This window comes from Copidosoma floridanum, unplaced genomic scaffold, assembly GCF_036245765.1.
Source record: "Copidosoma floridanum isolate Cflo_tuat_1 unplaced genomic scaffold, Cflo_Japanese_pri ptg000005l, whole genome shotgun sequence".
Classification (NCBI taxonomy): Eukaryota; Metazoa; Arthropoda; class Insecta; order Hymenoptera; family Encyrtidae; genus Copidosoma; species Copidosoma floridanum.
In genome coordinates this window covers 2168574-2183301 of record NW_028321882.1, presented here as the reverse complement: position 1 = coordinate 2183301, position 14728 = coordinate 2168574, and the positions used below count along the sequence as shown (strand labels likewise).

Here is a 14728-nt window from a genome sequence, read left to right as displayed (position 1 = left end):
ATCCGATAAAATATTGACACTAATTAAATATTCCTTTGATTACGATTGTTTTAATTCACAAATTTTTTGAACATTTACATTGTTATTCGGATTTTTGAGTTAGTAGATAATAATTCATTTAATACTCATATGATTCTGTCAAAGAAAAGTTTAAAAAATGTATCTTATGTAAGTGTTCTTTACGTTACAAACAATAACTGCAATGAAAGACGAGATTTTAGCTGTATTTCAGTCTCTATTGTCCAAGTGCATATATCTTACTTACTAACAAAGTATAGGAACCTCTCTTTGTATTATTTTTTCTCCATATTTTTTTTTTATTTTGTTTGTTTTATTCATTATTCGGTTACATCCATTTAATCAAAAAAAGGTTAAACTTAATTTATTTAGCCTAACCAAACGTAACAGCTGATGTTGATCAACAACTGGTTGTTCAACACCTAGTAATTGAATGACCAAACGCTAGAAAAGTATTCATCTGGAGGCAGTCAGATGCTTATAAAGTGATCTTACGAATAAAGCTAGTAGTTAACCACTACATTTTTATTATTATTCAATATATTGTACTGACTCTAACGGCAAAAAAAATTTTCTTCTTGAAAAGCTCTGAACTATTTAAAAATTGACAAGTAAGATCATCGATTTGTCGTTAAATCCATAAATATACAAATAACTGGTCTAATTTGATGGATAAAACATTGTTTCAAAAAAAGTAGCCAATATATAAAATTGATAATACATATTTTATTGATATAAATAGCTTAATACAAATTTGTATTGGAAATCAGTTCTCATTAAAAAGTTCTTAAAAACTGTTAATGTTCGAAACTTGTAACTTGTAATTTCATTAAAAACCTAGATTATAAGTTTATAATACAGACATACGAATCATTCAGTTTTTTTTGCTTTGTTTACTTTTGCTTAATAATACCCATAAAAAAAGAACGAACTCATGACAAAACTTGTTGCTAACTTCAAAAATTAAAAGCATTTCTATTTATTCTGGAAAATGCTAAAAGACATGCATAAAAACTTCTGTTCGTGTAAAACAAGTTTAATTAATGTGTTACGTCTTAGCTCTTTGACGTTACTTTATCGTGCCAGTATTTGAATGCAGCGTGCAGCGTGCAGCGCGCAGACAACAAATGTGTATAAAAAGGTCAAAAGCCAGTAAAGCTCCTGGTCTTTTGTTGATTTTTTGCCGAGACTGGGAGCACACCAGGTCGGGAAAAGGACGCTGGGCAATGAAGGGGCGCCGTAGAAGGTGTTAAAATAGAATGACACACAACATTGCACTTATTTTAAACAACAATAAACACTACCAAATTACTTTATTCAAGCAAATGATAAAAGGTATTATATGACCTAGAAATCACTATTGAGCGTATTGGATCGAATCACTTGAAAATAGAATTACAAAACAATCGCAGTAGATGAGAACTATTATACTAGTTGTGAACAGAGAGGTTAGTAATAAAACTGAATTTACAGTGGTGTTCAAATAACCGAAAAGAAAAAGATGGCAGAGTTATGCCCGGTATACGTGTGAGCAGCGCAACACGTGAAAAGGAGCTGCAGGAGCAAAGACGATGAAACACGTCTGTCGAGCGGCGTTGGCTCAGTGGTAAGCGTGCTTGTTACTGATACAACGCAGTTCTAGGGGTTGTGGGTTCTATTCCCGGTGAATGGCAGATTTTTTCAAAAACTTTTTTCATCGGAAAAAGTTCCTATGTAACCCTGGCTGTTTCGGGGCGGGTTTTTCCGTGGAATTTTCCTTCAGAGTAATTCCAGGGTTTTTTCCTTGCCCCACAGGTTTTCGGGCCTGGGTGAATGCAAAACAGTGTTAGGGCTATAAGTAGGGATTAGCAGACCCGATGCCAGGCGTCGGGCAGGGATCGCTGGCCTTACCGGCGAGGAGTGATCCCTGAAACACGGGGCTTCTCCGGTGATGCTAATTAGCCTGGATCCGATGCTTCGGCGGAGAGCGCTGGCTTAACTGGCGAGGAGTGGACGTCCTGGCATAATGGAGTCTTCTCCGGGGAAAGGCTACACAGTGGTGAGTGGACTAGGCCAAGTAGGCTATCGTGGTAACCCGGTATGAAAGAAAAAAAAAAAAAAAAAAACACGTCTGTCCGCTAGCCATCTACGAAGGAGAATCTTCCGCACATCGCGTGTATCAGTGCATACATTGCGCAGAGCTACACTCTCACCCATGCATACACACACGCATACAACTAGTCCTATAGTCACATGCTAGAGACTCCTAAATACAATGCAGTTAGCTAAGGCAGTCTATATTTCGTTTAATGCGCCCAACAAAACCCGATAAAGACCTTGAATTTTAAACATTCCCCTGGGTTGGTATGTCTGAGTATAATGACAGAAAGACAGACTAAGTAGAAGATAACGAAAAATTACACTTAATAACAGTTACAAACAAAAATAATAATTATGTTAGTCACTTCAGTTCTACAAATTCCCCGGGTAGAGGCAAGGGCATTTTCTTTAACGGGCAGCACACCAAGTATGTAATTTGTTTTTAGTGTTATATCTAACTACATAATAAAAAAATAATAATTGTAAAATGTAATCAAGGAAGCCCATATTATTATCACCTTTTAATAAACTTATGAGAATATGTGGATTTGAAAGATTCAAAGACCGCTGTCCTTTTACAAATAACGAAGCTTGCTAACTATTAACATCAAACTCCTTGGCCGGTAGAACTAGCACGAGCTTGACCACGGGTCGAGTGAGAGTAGAGGCAGCGGTACGGACTTCGACAACTCTAACAGATTCATTCGATCCTGCGAATACCTGAGTCACCCGGCCTAAAGGCCAATGAGAAGGTGGAGTATTCTCTTGGAGAATTAGTACTAGATCATTGACTCGAACTGCTCTTTGTTTGAAAATCCACTTTTGTCGAACTTGTAATGACACAAGATACTCGTTAGCCCATCTCTTCTAAAAATGTTGGAGACAGGATGAAATGAATTTCCATCGTCTTAATGGGTTAAATTCTTCTCTTTTTAACTGAAATTCGGGGGTTAGGAAGGTAGGTTTGTAGCTCAGGAAGTGGGCAGGCGTGAGTACCTCTAAATCGAAAGGGTCATCTGATTGTGGAACTAGGGGGCGAGAATTCAAACACGCCTCTATTTTGCATAAGAGAGTGGAAAATTCTACGAAGGTGAGCACCTGGTCGCCGATAACTTGTTTTAACAACCATTTAGCTGATTTAACAGCGGCTTCCCACAAACTACCGAAGTGGGACGCAGAAGGTGGGTTGAAATGCCAATTGGTTCCAGATTTCAGCAATTTATTGCTGAGGTTGTATGACCTTAAAAACTGGCAGAGCATCTCCTTTAATTCAGAAGATGCACCTACAAAATTGGTACCCCTATCACTGCATAAGTGTGAGCAGTACCCTCGCCTGGATATAAACCGACTGAAAGCAGCAAGAAAGGCTTCAGAAGAGTAGTCTTCCGCTACTTCCAAGTGTAATGCTCGAGTGACCATACAAATAAAAACACAAATGTACCCTTTCTAAGTTCCCTTTCCTCTCTATTTGTTCAATCGGATAGCGTAGGGACCCGCGTAGTCCACACCCGTTTTAGTAAACGCTGGACACTCCAGTATCCTGGATGATGGTAAATCTCCCATTATTGGAATTTGTACATGCGATTTGGCATTATACTGAATACAAGGGATACATTTAAAGATTTTATTACGAACTACTTGACGCCCTCGCACAATCCAGTAGGTTTGGCGAATAGATGTCAAAGTAAGAAGAGTGCCACCATGTAAAACTAAGTTACGATGATAATTAATTATCAAGTTGGTCAGATAATCTTTGGGAGCAAGAATTAAAGGGTGCTTAGTTTGGCTAGGGATCGAAGCCTTTCCAAGTCTTCCCCCTACTCTAATCACTCCATCGACAAGAACAGGATTCAGCTTGGCGATGCTGCTGCTTCTGTTTAATGGAACCTGCTCGGATTCAGGTAAGGACGAGTTTTTTAAAAGTATAGGGTATTCGTGCGGAAAGCGGAACATCTGATGAACACGAACCTAAACTACTCGAGCATTGTCCAGTTCTGATAATGTCAAACAATGGCTATCTGACCTTAAAGTATCGAATGAATCCAGAAAAGACAACTCTTGTGACGTCAAAATTTCAACGTCATTACGTTTAGCAGACTTTATTTGATTTGAAGTATGTTGGCATTTGAAAATTAACCTAAATATAAACCTTAGGCAGTAACTTGTAACCTTGAGTAATTTATGCCAACTACTGTAAGCGGAGTAAGTGTCTGGTAACTTATCTTGGCATTTTAATGCATTTACAGAAAGCATTTCATTCAGAACAGTGTCTTTACCTTCAGAAGAATTTTTAGGTGCAATGTCGGAAAAAACGATTTCAATACCCCTCAAAAAATCGGGCCCTTCAAACCAAAGTTTCTGACCAATAAGTTGCTTGGGCAGAACCCCGCGAGAGGCGAGATCTGCCGGATTCTCTTTAGTTTTGACATGATGCCAATAGGCTGTAGGTGTCAAGGTTTGAATTTTAGAACACCTATTAGCAACGAAGGTAGGCCACTTAGATGGAATCGACTTTATCCAACACAAAGTGTCCATAGAGTCGGTGTATAGGTGAATAGCCAAAGCCTGAATCTTTGTAGTTGAGACATGATGATTTACTAGCTTCGAAAGTAAGTAAGCACCACACAGCTTGAGACGAAGAATGCTGAGCGTCTTTAGTGGTGCCACCTTGGTTTTAGATATTTCTAATGAAGTAAAAACCATGTATGTTGTAAGTGTACTAAGATAGAGAACCGCAGCATAAACTCGTTTAGAAGCATCAGCAAAGCCGTGGATTTCTATTATCGGGTCAACGGGTTGGAAATGATTCCAACGCGGAATTCTAATCTGATCCAAGATTTGGGCTTCATTGATCCACTCACTCCATTCCTTCAAAAGATTAGAAGAAAGTTCCTCGTCCCATGGTACCTTCAGCAACCATAATTCTTGTAGTTACATTTTAGCTTTAATAATTACCACAGAAATCCAATCAAGTGGGTCAAAAAATTTGGCTAACTGAGAAAGCACACTGCGTTTAGTCCAAATTGGATGAGAAGATGGTAAGTTGACCTTAAAACTGAAACTATCGAGATCGGAGTTCCAGTTAAGACCCAAAACTGATGTGACCTCAAGGTCATCTTGCAGTTTAAGCGGATTGGAAAAATGAAATTCTTCAGGGATCTCGGCTAATATCTCTTTGGAGTTGCTTGACCATTTTCGTAACTTGAAACCGCCTAGCTTGGTCAGGTTATCCAGCTGTTCTACCTTTTGCTTAGCTTCTGTGAGTGTATCAGCACCCGATATGAAATCGTCCATGTATACTTCAGTATTCAAAATCTCTGCTCCAAGAGGAAGAGTATCATGGTAAAGGACAGCTAAATCTTTCGATACCCGAGAGTCAAGAAAGGGTGAAGAAACTAAGCCGTAAGTAACGGTATTGAGCTGGTAAGTAGATAGAGGTTGCGAAGGGTCTTCTCTCTTAAGGATAGCCTGAAAGAGTCGATCTGCCGATTGAACATTCACCTGACAAAACATTTTCTCTGTGTCAGTGGAAAAGACGAACCGATAGAATCTCCATTTCATTATAAGATCAAATAACGTAGCTAAGAGGTTTTGTCCCTGATATTGAATAGAGTTCAACGGAATACCCGATTTTGTGAATGCTGAACCATTGAAAATTACACGCAATTAAGGTGACGATCCTGAAAGGTTTAGAACTCCATGATGCGGGAGGTACCAAATTGTCGAGTTTTGGTCAGCTAAACACACATGGTTCAAATCGATGTACTCTTGTATGAACTCCCTGTACAATTCGATCAATTTTGGGCTTAGTTTGAACTTAGATTCAAGACGAAGAAGCATGGCACGAGCTAACTGGAATGACTCTTCCCGCGAAGCTACCAAAACGTCTGTAGAATCCTTGAAGGGCAGGGACACTGTGAAGCGCCCCGCTTCATCTCGAGTGTAGTTTTCGACGAACATTTTTTCGCATATCTGCTCATCTTTAGTAAGGATAATCTTACAGCTCAGAGGCTCTTCTACTTGCCAGAACTTCTGCAACAAATCGCTAACATTATCTTCGTGACAAATATAGAGAGATACGACTTGATTTTGGACCGTACTGAGAGAACTTATAGCACCTGATAGAAGCCAACCGATTGATGATTTTACAGCAGTGGGGTAGTTAGGACCTTTCTTTATTATGGGTCCCTCGATAATAGTCGTGTAAGTCACAGCATCAAGAAGGAGATCAACGGGATCTTTGTTCAAGATGTACGGATCAGCTAATTGAATACCTTTAAAACAATCCAATTGCCCTCTTTGACTAATGGCAGGCGGAAGGTAAGAGGACACTCTGTTTATGACAAGAGCGCTAGTTTCCAAAGAGAATTTGGACTCAAAGTGCGGCTTAATTTTGAACGTAACTAATTGGGTAGCATTTGCTTTGACTACTCCTCCAAGTCCCATCAAAACAGCACTAGTTTTTTGAGGCTTTAAACCTAACATCTGGACAAGTGACCTAGATTTAAGCGATGCTTGAAAGCACGGGTCAACGAGTGCTCGGACTGTTAGAACTTTACCTGACGGAGAGACGACTTGGATTCTCGCAGTAGCCAATAACACAGTATTGGAGCAACAAGCAGATCTAGTATCTAAAATGACTTTAGCATCAGGAGCCTTGTTAGCTTTGGTGATGTTTTTTTGGTCAACACCTTTTTCTTAAGATTGAGAAGAACTGAAATCTCTATGCATCAGAGTATGATGCTTTTGTTGGCAGAAGGCGCAAAGAGTGATAGAACGACAATCCCCGAACTTGTGCGGACCAAGGCAGTTGAGGCATAGTTTCGCCTTGGATTGAATAGACTTTTTAATTGGCCATGGCTTGGACTTAAAAATCTCACATAATCGAACATGGTTTCCGCCATTACAGCAAGGGTATACAAGGTTTGTGGACGTAGTCTGATTAGACGAAGAAACAAATGAACAAATCTCCTGAACCGTGTTCAGCGCGCTCAAGGTTATCTTAAGCTGCAAGAGGCCTAAGAGTTTGGCTAATCAGCTGTTTGAGCTCAACAGAGGAGCTATTCTTCATAGATAAAGCGTTGTGTATCGAGTTTACATAGCTGGAAACTAACCTCCTTTTATTATCGTAGTAGTCTACTAGAGTTGTCCAAGCCTGATTATAATTTTCCGACGTAAGTGGAATATTTTTTATCAAATCTGCAGCTTCACCCTTGACTTGGGTCCGCAGGAAATGATGTTGCATTGTTAGAGAAATTTCAGCTTTGTTATGAACCAAAGCTTTAAAAACATCATGGAAATGAGGCCAATCCTCTCTACTTCCCAAAAATTGTAGAAGATCGACCCGAGGAAGGCTCGAATACGAAGAAACTGGATCGCTACCCCTAGGAGGGTCATGAGAACCAATATCAACTCTAATACAATCAATAAAATTGGTGAAATCCCCTAAATTTAAGTTATGTTGCTCCTTACCCCTAGGATACACGTCCTCCTTCAGATAAGGGTGATCCTTTGCGATAAGGGGGTCCTGGCTCCAGGTTAGACTATGAGTAGACTGAAATTCCGAAAAGGCATCGTCCAATTGTTTAAGCCGTGCGGTCGCCTGCCTGCAAGTCATCTTGGCTTGGCCTAACTTTTTAAAATTTGCGTAAGAATTCCAAATTTTATTATATGTTGCATACTGAGCTGAAGTAAGAGCTTCCATTTCGAATTTGTTTACAAGAGTGCGAGGGAAAAAAAAACTGACGGAAAGAAAAAAGAGAACGAGAAACAGATAATATCAAGGTGTGGAAACAAAAATCTAATCTAAAGGTGGGGACTATTTCCCTTTCCCCTTTCTTTTTCGATTTACCTTTATCCTCACTTAACCAGCAGCCTTGCCACCATTCATAACCCAAAACCTTCTTTTACTTCTTAAACCACGGATGGTTTTACTTTATCGACGTGTTGCGCTGATCTCTAAAACAAAATAAAGTATAGTTGACAAACCGAACTTTTACATGAAAAGGAAAGGTTCTAAAAAACAATGCCGATATAATTGTACTTATTAAATACGAACGGTGTACTCCGTGAATCAGCAGCTAGCAAACAGCAGCAGTGACATGGATAGGACCCGTACCAGCATGTAGAAGCAGTAGCGCTGACAGTATATAAGCTGCACTGATGTCAGCGGCGGCAGCACAACGAGGGCGGAGGCCTGCACCAGCAGGCTGCAGCAAAGGTGTAGATGCTGTAGATGCGCTCACAGAGGCGGAGGTCTGCACCAGCAGGTTGCAGCGATGGTAGTGATACCCCAGGTGTATGCTGGATCGTAGATGTATGTGTGTGTGTGTCTAGAACGGGACGAGTGGAGTAAGTACAATGTTAACTCGGTTACCGTCAACAAACACGCAAAACAAGAAAAAAAAGGTGCTCATGTTACACGAGACTTAAGCATTTACATTAATGCTTACAGAGAGATGTAAGAGAAAATATAAGTGCAGAGAGTGCGTGTGTGTGTGCATAGGGTACAACACAGCAGCCGCACTGCAACAGAGACTGCGTGCTTGAAAGCAAGCGCAGAGAGTGCGTGTGTGTGTGTATAGGGCACAACACAGTAGCCACACTGCAAGATAGAGTGCGTGCTCGAAAGCAAGCGCAGAGAGTGCGTGTGTGTGTGTGTATAGGGCACAACACAGCAGCCGCACTGCAAGATATAGAGAGAGAGAGGAAGAAAACGCATGCGCTAGGGCACTACTCTCCCTCTCCCGATTCTCCTTCTATCGAAAGCACGAGGCGTCGCCAAGATGGCCGCCGATACATTTGGTTAGCCGAGATTCAACAAAGAGAAAATGGCGAGGTATGCCACGCGACCCCCTATTCCCAAAACCTCATCGCCCCCAATCCGGCTCGAAGAACCAAAAAATGTATGAAAAGGTCAAAGGCCAGTAAAGCTCCTGGTCTTTGGTTGATTTTTTTCCGGGACTGGGAGCACACCAGGTTGGGGAAAGGACGCTGGGCAATGAAGGGGTGTCATAGTAGGTGTTAAAATAAAATGACATACAACACTGCACTTATTTTAAACAACAATAAACACTACCAAATTACTTTATTCAAGCAAATGATAAAAGGTATTATATGACCTAGAAATCACTATTGAGCGTATTGGATCGAATCACTTGAAAATAGAATTACAAAACAATCGCAGTAGATGAGAACTATTAAAATAGTTGTGAACAGAGAGGTAGGTAATAAAACTGAATTTACAGTGGTGTTCAAATAACCGAAAAGAAAAAGATGGCAGATTTATGCCCGGTATACGTGTGGGCAGCGCAACACGTGAAAAGGAGCTGCAGGAGCAAAGACGATGAAACACGTCTGTCCGTTAGCCATTTACGAAGGAGATTCTTCTGCACATCGCGTGTATCAGTGCACAGGTTGCGCAGAGCTACACTCTCACCCATGCATACACACACACATACATCTAGTCCTATAGTCACACGCTAGAGACTCCTAAATACAATGCAGTTAGCAAAGGCGGTCTATATTTTGTTTAATGCGCCCAAGAAAACCTGATAAAGACCTTGAATTCTAAACGTTTGTGTTCAGCAGCGTTTTTGAGGTGGTTCAAATATTAAAAGTAAATTTGATTTATTGATTTACAAATATTATAACAACAATTTAAACAATTAGACGGATGTTTAATAATACAACTCGCTTTAGTCAATAACGGCTATTTGCTTGTTGGTCGGCGATTTCTCCAGGAAAGAAAGTGAGCTCGCAGGACGCAGTTCTATTTAAACCCTAAATTGGATTGATAATCAGGGTTAGGACCGATGGTGAGTCAAGGAGTGAAGGAAAATTTGATTAACATATTCTTGGAAAAAAGGTGCAGCTGCAGGCGTAAGCCAGATATTGAATTTTTTAGGGGTCGAATTAGGGAACGGGAATGGCTGGTGAGCATGCATTCGACCGAGCGTGCGTTGATATCGATTTATAGGTGCGGCAGCTAGGTGACAAACACCATATCGCATTTGTTACCGACAGTGGGTAGACGTCACTAGACATGACACCCCTCCCTAAGTTTTTACTTGCCGGGCGAGCTCACACCTGGTCACATTGGCTCGTCTTTCACAAATGTATGTTTAACCTAAAAACACAATTTGAATATATCTATGGTTACATTCGCATAAAATATCGTATTTACATGTTTTTATTACAATGTGAGTTAATAGTTAACAATTGTCTAATTTTTTAATGATAGAGTAAGTGACACGCAGTTTTTCGGGATATTATTATTCTGTATGTTGTTACATTCGGTTATTAATTATTTATTTATTATTTTTTGTACTTTTATTATTATAATTTTTGTTATTGTTATTTTTTATTGTTTTTTTTATTTTCTTAATTTTTTTTTTAACTTACTAGTTACAACTGTATTGAAAATTGACACCGAAGCAATATCTTTAGTCAGCTTTTGGAAATACGTTTAATTTCCATTGTCGGTACAATTTCTTAAAAATATTACAGTAGGTTACCATGGTACTAGCTTAATGGAGTAAAGAGGCAGTAATGATGACATGCAGTGTCGCAACACGGTTATCGCTGGACCACGATGTTGAAATCAAATTTGCTTAAAGTGGACTCACAGTAATGGCAAACATCACTATGTGAGTTTCCGTGGTGTACTGGGTTGGGCCACTCAAACTGGCATCTCGCAATGGTGTCATATCCATTACTTTGAAAATGATGGTACATGTGCAACTGTCTTTCCAGGGTTTAATATCAAGGAGACAAAGTCTGCATCAGTGAGGAATTACATGACGTTCCTAACTCTTTCCTTCTAGTGAAAATTGCTTTAAAAGACCAGCGAATATTATACCAGCTGTACTGATCGTGGCTTGCTCTCGTTCACGAGTTTTGGCTCCCATTCAGGGTGTTCTATGAACTTTCTTACTTCGCGATGGTGAAGACTGCTGTTTAAGTTTTTAAGGGTTACCTTGACTGCTCGTGTTGCTTGGTGTTTAATGGTGATTCCGGCAATGGATTCGGAATCGTCCAGTCATACATTTATTACCATGTCTTCGATGAAGCCATCCAAGTATGGTTTACAAGTGTTGTCCAATACACGTATTTGCCTCATACCATAGATGTAGAGAGCTGCTTCAAATGAGATTTTTCTTACTTCCAGCTTTTGTGCAATGGTCGGTTTCCTGCTTGCATGTGTGTGAGGCTGGCTGTCTATGGGTTGGTATGCGACAAGTGATAATGAATCGCCCCCTTTAGTTGGGAAAGTCGTCCCAACTTTTCGTATTTTTTTAGCGATGGTTTTCGCGTATCATCCCAACAAATATCGAGCGCTTAGTATTAGTATTACAGTCCATGGGTCTATTGATGCGATGCTAAGTGAATAAAAAAAAGAGTAAGTTAGGGGTTGATGTTCAGATGGTGGGATTTGAAAGTGGCGTACACATTACGAAGGAGGAAAGATTTAAGTGATGGGGAAGTGAGATATATGCATCATTGTGCATATATTATTATCCTAGTGCGTTTAACTTGTAATATATGTATATGTGCGAATTTTCGTCGGAGAGTCACAGTAGTGCTCCATCATACATGTTTTTTTTATTAGTAGTGTTCTGCGTATCTCTTATTTTGTGTCTGTTTTTTCTTTTTGCTTTTTTGTGTGTATTTATTAATTTATATTTTTTGTTCTTTATACGTATATATATAACTACATTTTATTTTGTTTTTTGTAAAAGAGAAAGAAGGACATACATATCATTCATCTAGATCTTCTAATTCGGGTGGATCGATGATAGTTACACTTAACTCCGGGGTCCTCCACAGCTCCAATAGTATCGTTGATTCGCCAACTCCCTTACCTGGTCTACTTTGGTGCATTCAAACCTTCTTTGAACTGAATATTTTCAAACCTATAATTGATGTTATGGTGGTAGCACTGCTTACATGATCGCCAGACTGGCAATCCGGTTCTACAATCTTGGCAACAGCTAAAACTAGGCGAGTTGGCTAGGCTGGCCTTTCCTTCAAGATTCGTTACTTTGAGGAGTCCAGCGAAAGTTATTCCACGATCGTCAGTGGCTGCTTTCTATCGGCAAAGGAGCTCGTACGCATCATTCCTCGGGTGTCCGGATAGTGGTGATATCTCGCGATGTATGAACCTCAAGCTCAGTCCCTGTCACGTTGCTTTAGCTAATGCGAGGTCTCAGCTGATTTCCTTGATGGTGTCGTGGAAGAACTCTTTTTCCCACCGGATTTCATTCGCTATAAGATGAATTTTGTTTTCGAAGCTTTCCTGTGGCAGCTTTTGTTGTTTGTGATAATGGTGGGTCAAACCGTATGTTAGCGCCCACAAGAGATCTTCACCCTGATGTTTTTCTTTTCTCGATTTTTTTGAATTGGCGTATTTTGTTTTTGTTGTGCGAACTTTCTCGCGCTGGTTGAGATTTATGTTCTTGGTTCTTAATTGCGTTATGCGGATGACTATCCAAAAGGCTAGCAGTCCTAGGCCGAATAATACAATGTCTCCCGGAGTCGCAGTAAACTCTCCGTGTTCAGTTGGTATCGTTTTTGCATCTTCCTTTCCTTGGGGGTAGTAAGGACGAAAATATTAGTGCGAGAGGCTCGAGAGTAAATTAAAAAAAAAAAAATGCGCTGTGCTTAATCTTATATACTCTTTCTTACGCCCTTCTTGAAGTGTGGTACGCAAGAACTGAGCATAGCTATCCATGCTTTCTTTACTACGATTGGAGCTGAGAAAAGGAAAACAGTCTCAAGTACGGAGAATTCGGGACATGTTACTGCTCTCATTTTCCTAGGATGTTTTGAGTTATTTTGGCTGCTTAAGTGAGTGTTATAACAGGATAAGTTAATAATATCGTAATAATGTCATTAAATTATCCTTGCGATTGCTTGAATAGTGTACAGCCTTTCTCGTGCCTGCTTCTGTAACTGTGACTCGTTTCCCATCACTATATATGCTATGATGTGAGCAACTCTTATAAGAGGAAAGTTCGGGACGTCGTAAATTTGCTCCGTCCCTTTGGCAGCTAGGCTCGCATTATTTTCTGGAACGCTCGCCGGACCTTTGAAGTCGCAACGAAAATCAGGGTCAATGTTACTGATAGGCGTATAGCTAATGCTAGTTTAATCCATTTTTACTATTAACTTTTCAAAAGCTGTTTTAGTGAACATTACGTAACATATAATAAGAATTGATAGGGCTAGCGTTATGCTTATCAAGAGTATTGTCGCGGCTATGATGAGATTTGTCTGGATTTTTGAATTAGCTAAATGATACATTTGTTGTTGTGGCGAATTCGTTCAAGTGTAGTTTAAAATTTTTTCAGGTTCGTGTATCGTGAGAGTGAGAGGTGAGATGATTATATTGCTGTTTACGTATCTATTGGTTTCAGAGTCGAATCGTTTTTCTGCGTCTTTTATGGAACATCTGAAATCTGCTTTTATGATGCCATATCCAACTGATGGTGGGTGATATTTATTTTCTCCGCAGAGAACGGTGATGTTGTATTTATTTTCTGTTGAAAAGAGCCACTGAGACGGGTTGTATGTTCTATTAATAAAAAATGGCCTGGCGTTAAATACTTGGATATTACACCTGTAGAGATCGATATTTTTAGGATTACAAAATACTTCTATTTCGCAAAAGTTTGGTTTTATGTCACGTGATAGTGGTTGGCATAAGTACACGTCGATGAAAAGACATTTACTTAGCTCTGACTGTTCAATAAAATAGTATTCATGGTGACAATCTGTTAGCGCTACATAATCTACTGTGGGTATTATGCGAGCAGCGATCGTGCTATTGCGGCTATTTGTTTTTTGAAATACTGGACATAATATGCATTTGTGTAGTTTAGAAGTCATCATTTGTACGAGCGGAAATATTAATTGTAATATGATTTTGCTGTTGATTACCTGAAATCGAAGTTGACTGTATTTATATAAAGGTTGAGTATTCATTGCTTCGACTGGAATCGGCATTTCTTGTTAAGAAATGGTGTTTATAAAATAACTAACATACTGTATTAGTCGTACTAAAAATATAAACTTATTTTGCTGCATTGAGCTGGTAATTTTTTCTATGAGATTTTTAGAGATGACAAAGATGTGATAGGTTTCAAGTAACAAGACGTCTGGTTGCGCTTGTGCCTTAGTGGGTGTACTGGTACTCTTTTTAAATTCAGTAAGGTTTGCCTGTAAGTTTTTAGTCGCTCCGTAGCTGATTTCTCGCTTTGATTTATTTTATTGTTTATGTAATAGGTACATTTTTCGCGTTCAGCGATGATTTGCTGCTGGAAGCTATACATATGTTTAAAAATTCTGATTTTTTCGAAATGAGTTAGGGTATTGTTAACTTTGTACGATGTTAATAATCTATAGAATATAAATTTGAGGTTGCCTACTTCTTGAATTTAAATTGCTTATTCTTCTATCGTGTAAGACAAGGTGTCATTGTGGATGTCTTTTTTTTAGAAGGGTGGTGCTAAGATTGATTAAAATGTCGAAGAGGTCATAATGAGCTTCTTTAAAATGTTTAGTGTCTATGTAAAACACTATGAACTGAAATTCGCTTATTATCCTTATATCTTGTATTTGATCAAAAGCG

The 14728-nt window shown here is 39.4% G+C and overlaps 2 protein-coding genes across 2 annotated transcripts; both read right to left on the bottom strand.

Annotated features, from left to right (window-relative positions):
* Nucleotides 1–2691: 2691 nt before the first annotated feature.
* LOC106638281 (uncharacterized) lies at nt 2692–6582 on the bottom strand. Its single transcript, XM_089598070.1, has 7 exons — nt 5845–6582; nt 5146–5565; nt 4342–5004; nt 3919–3984; nt 3591–3693; nt 3094–3380; nt 2692–2964 (listed from the first exon to the last, which is right to left on the bottom strand). The coding sequence occupies exons 1-7, from the start codon at nt 6580–6582 to the stop codon at nt 2692–2694; spliced, it is 2550 nt and encodes an 849-aa protein (XP_089454196.1).
* Nucleotides 6583–7099: 517 nt separating this feature from the next.
* LOC106647235 (uncharacterized) lies at nt 7100–7714 on the bottom strand. Its single transcript, XM_014363540.2, has one exon. The coding sequence runs from the start codon at nt 7712–7714 to the stop codon at nt 7100–7102; it is 615 nt and encodes a 204-aa protein (XP_014219026.2).
* Nucleotides 7715–14728: the final 7014 nt, after the last annotated feature.

Coding starts and splice junctions, on each gene's coding strand:
- LOC106638281 (XM_089598070.1), bottom strand. CDS start 6,582: ATGTTAGGTTTAAAGCCTCAAAAAACTAGTGCTGTTTTGATGGGACTT. Junction 3,985..4,341: donor TTCTGAATGAAATGCTTTCT/GTAAATGCATTA, acceptor GAATCCGAGCAG/GTTCCATTAAACAGAAGCAG. Junction 3,381..3,590: donor AACGGGTGTGGACTACGCGG/GTCCCTACGCTA, acceptor CCAATTTTGTAG/GTGCATCTTCTGAATTAAAG.
- LOC106647235 (XM_014363540.2), bottom strand. CDS start 7,714: ATGACTTGCAGGCAGGCGACCGCACGGCTTAAACAATTGGACGATGCC.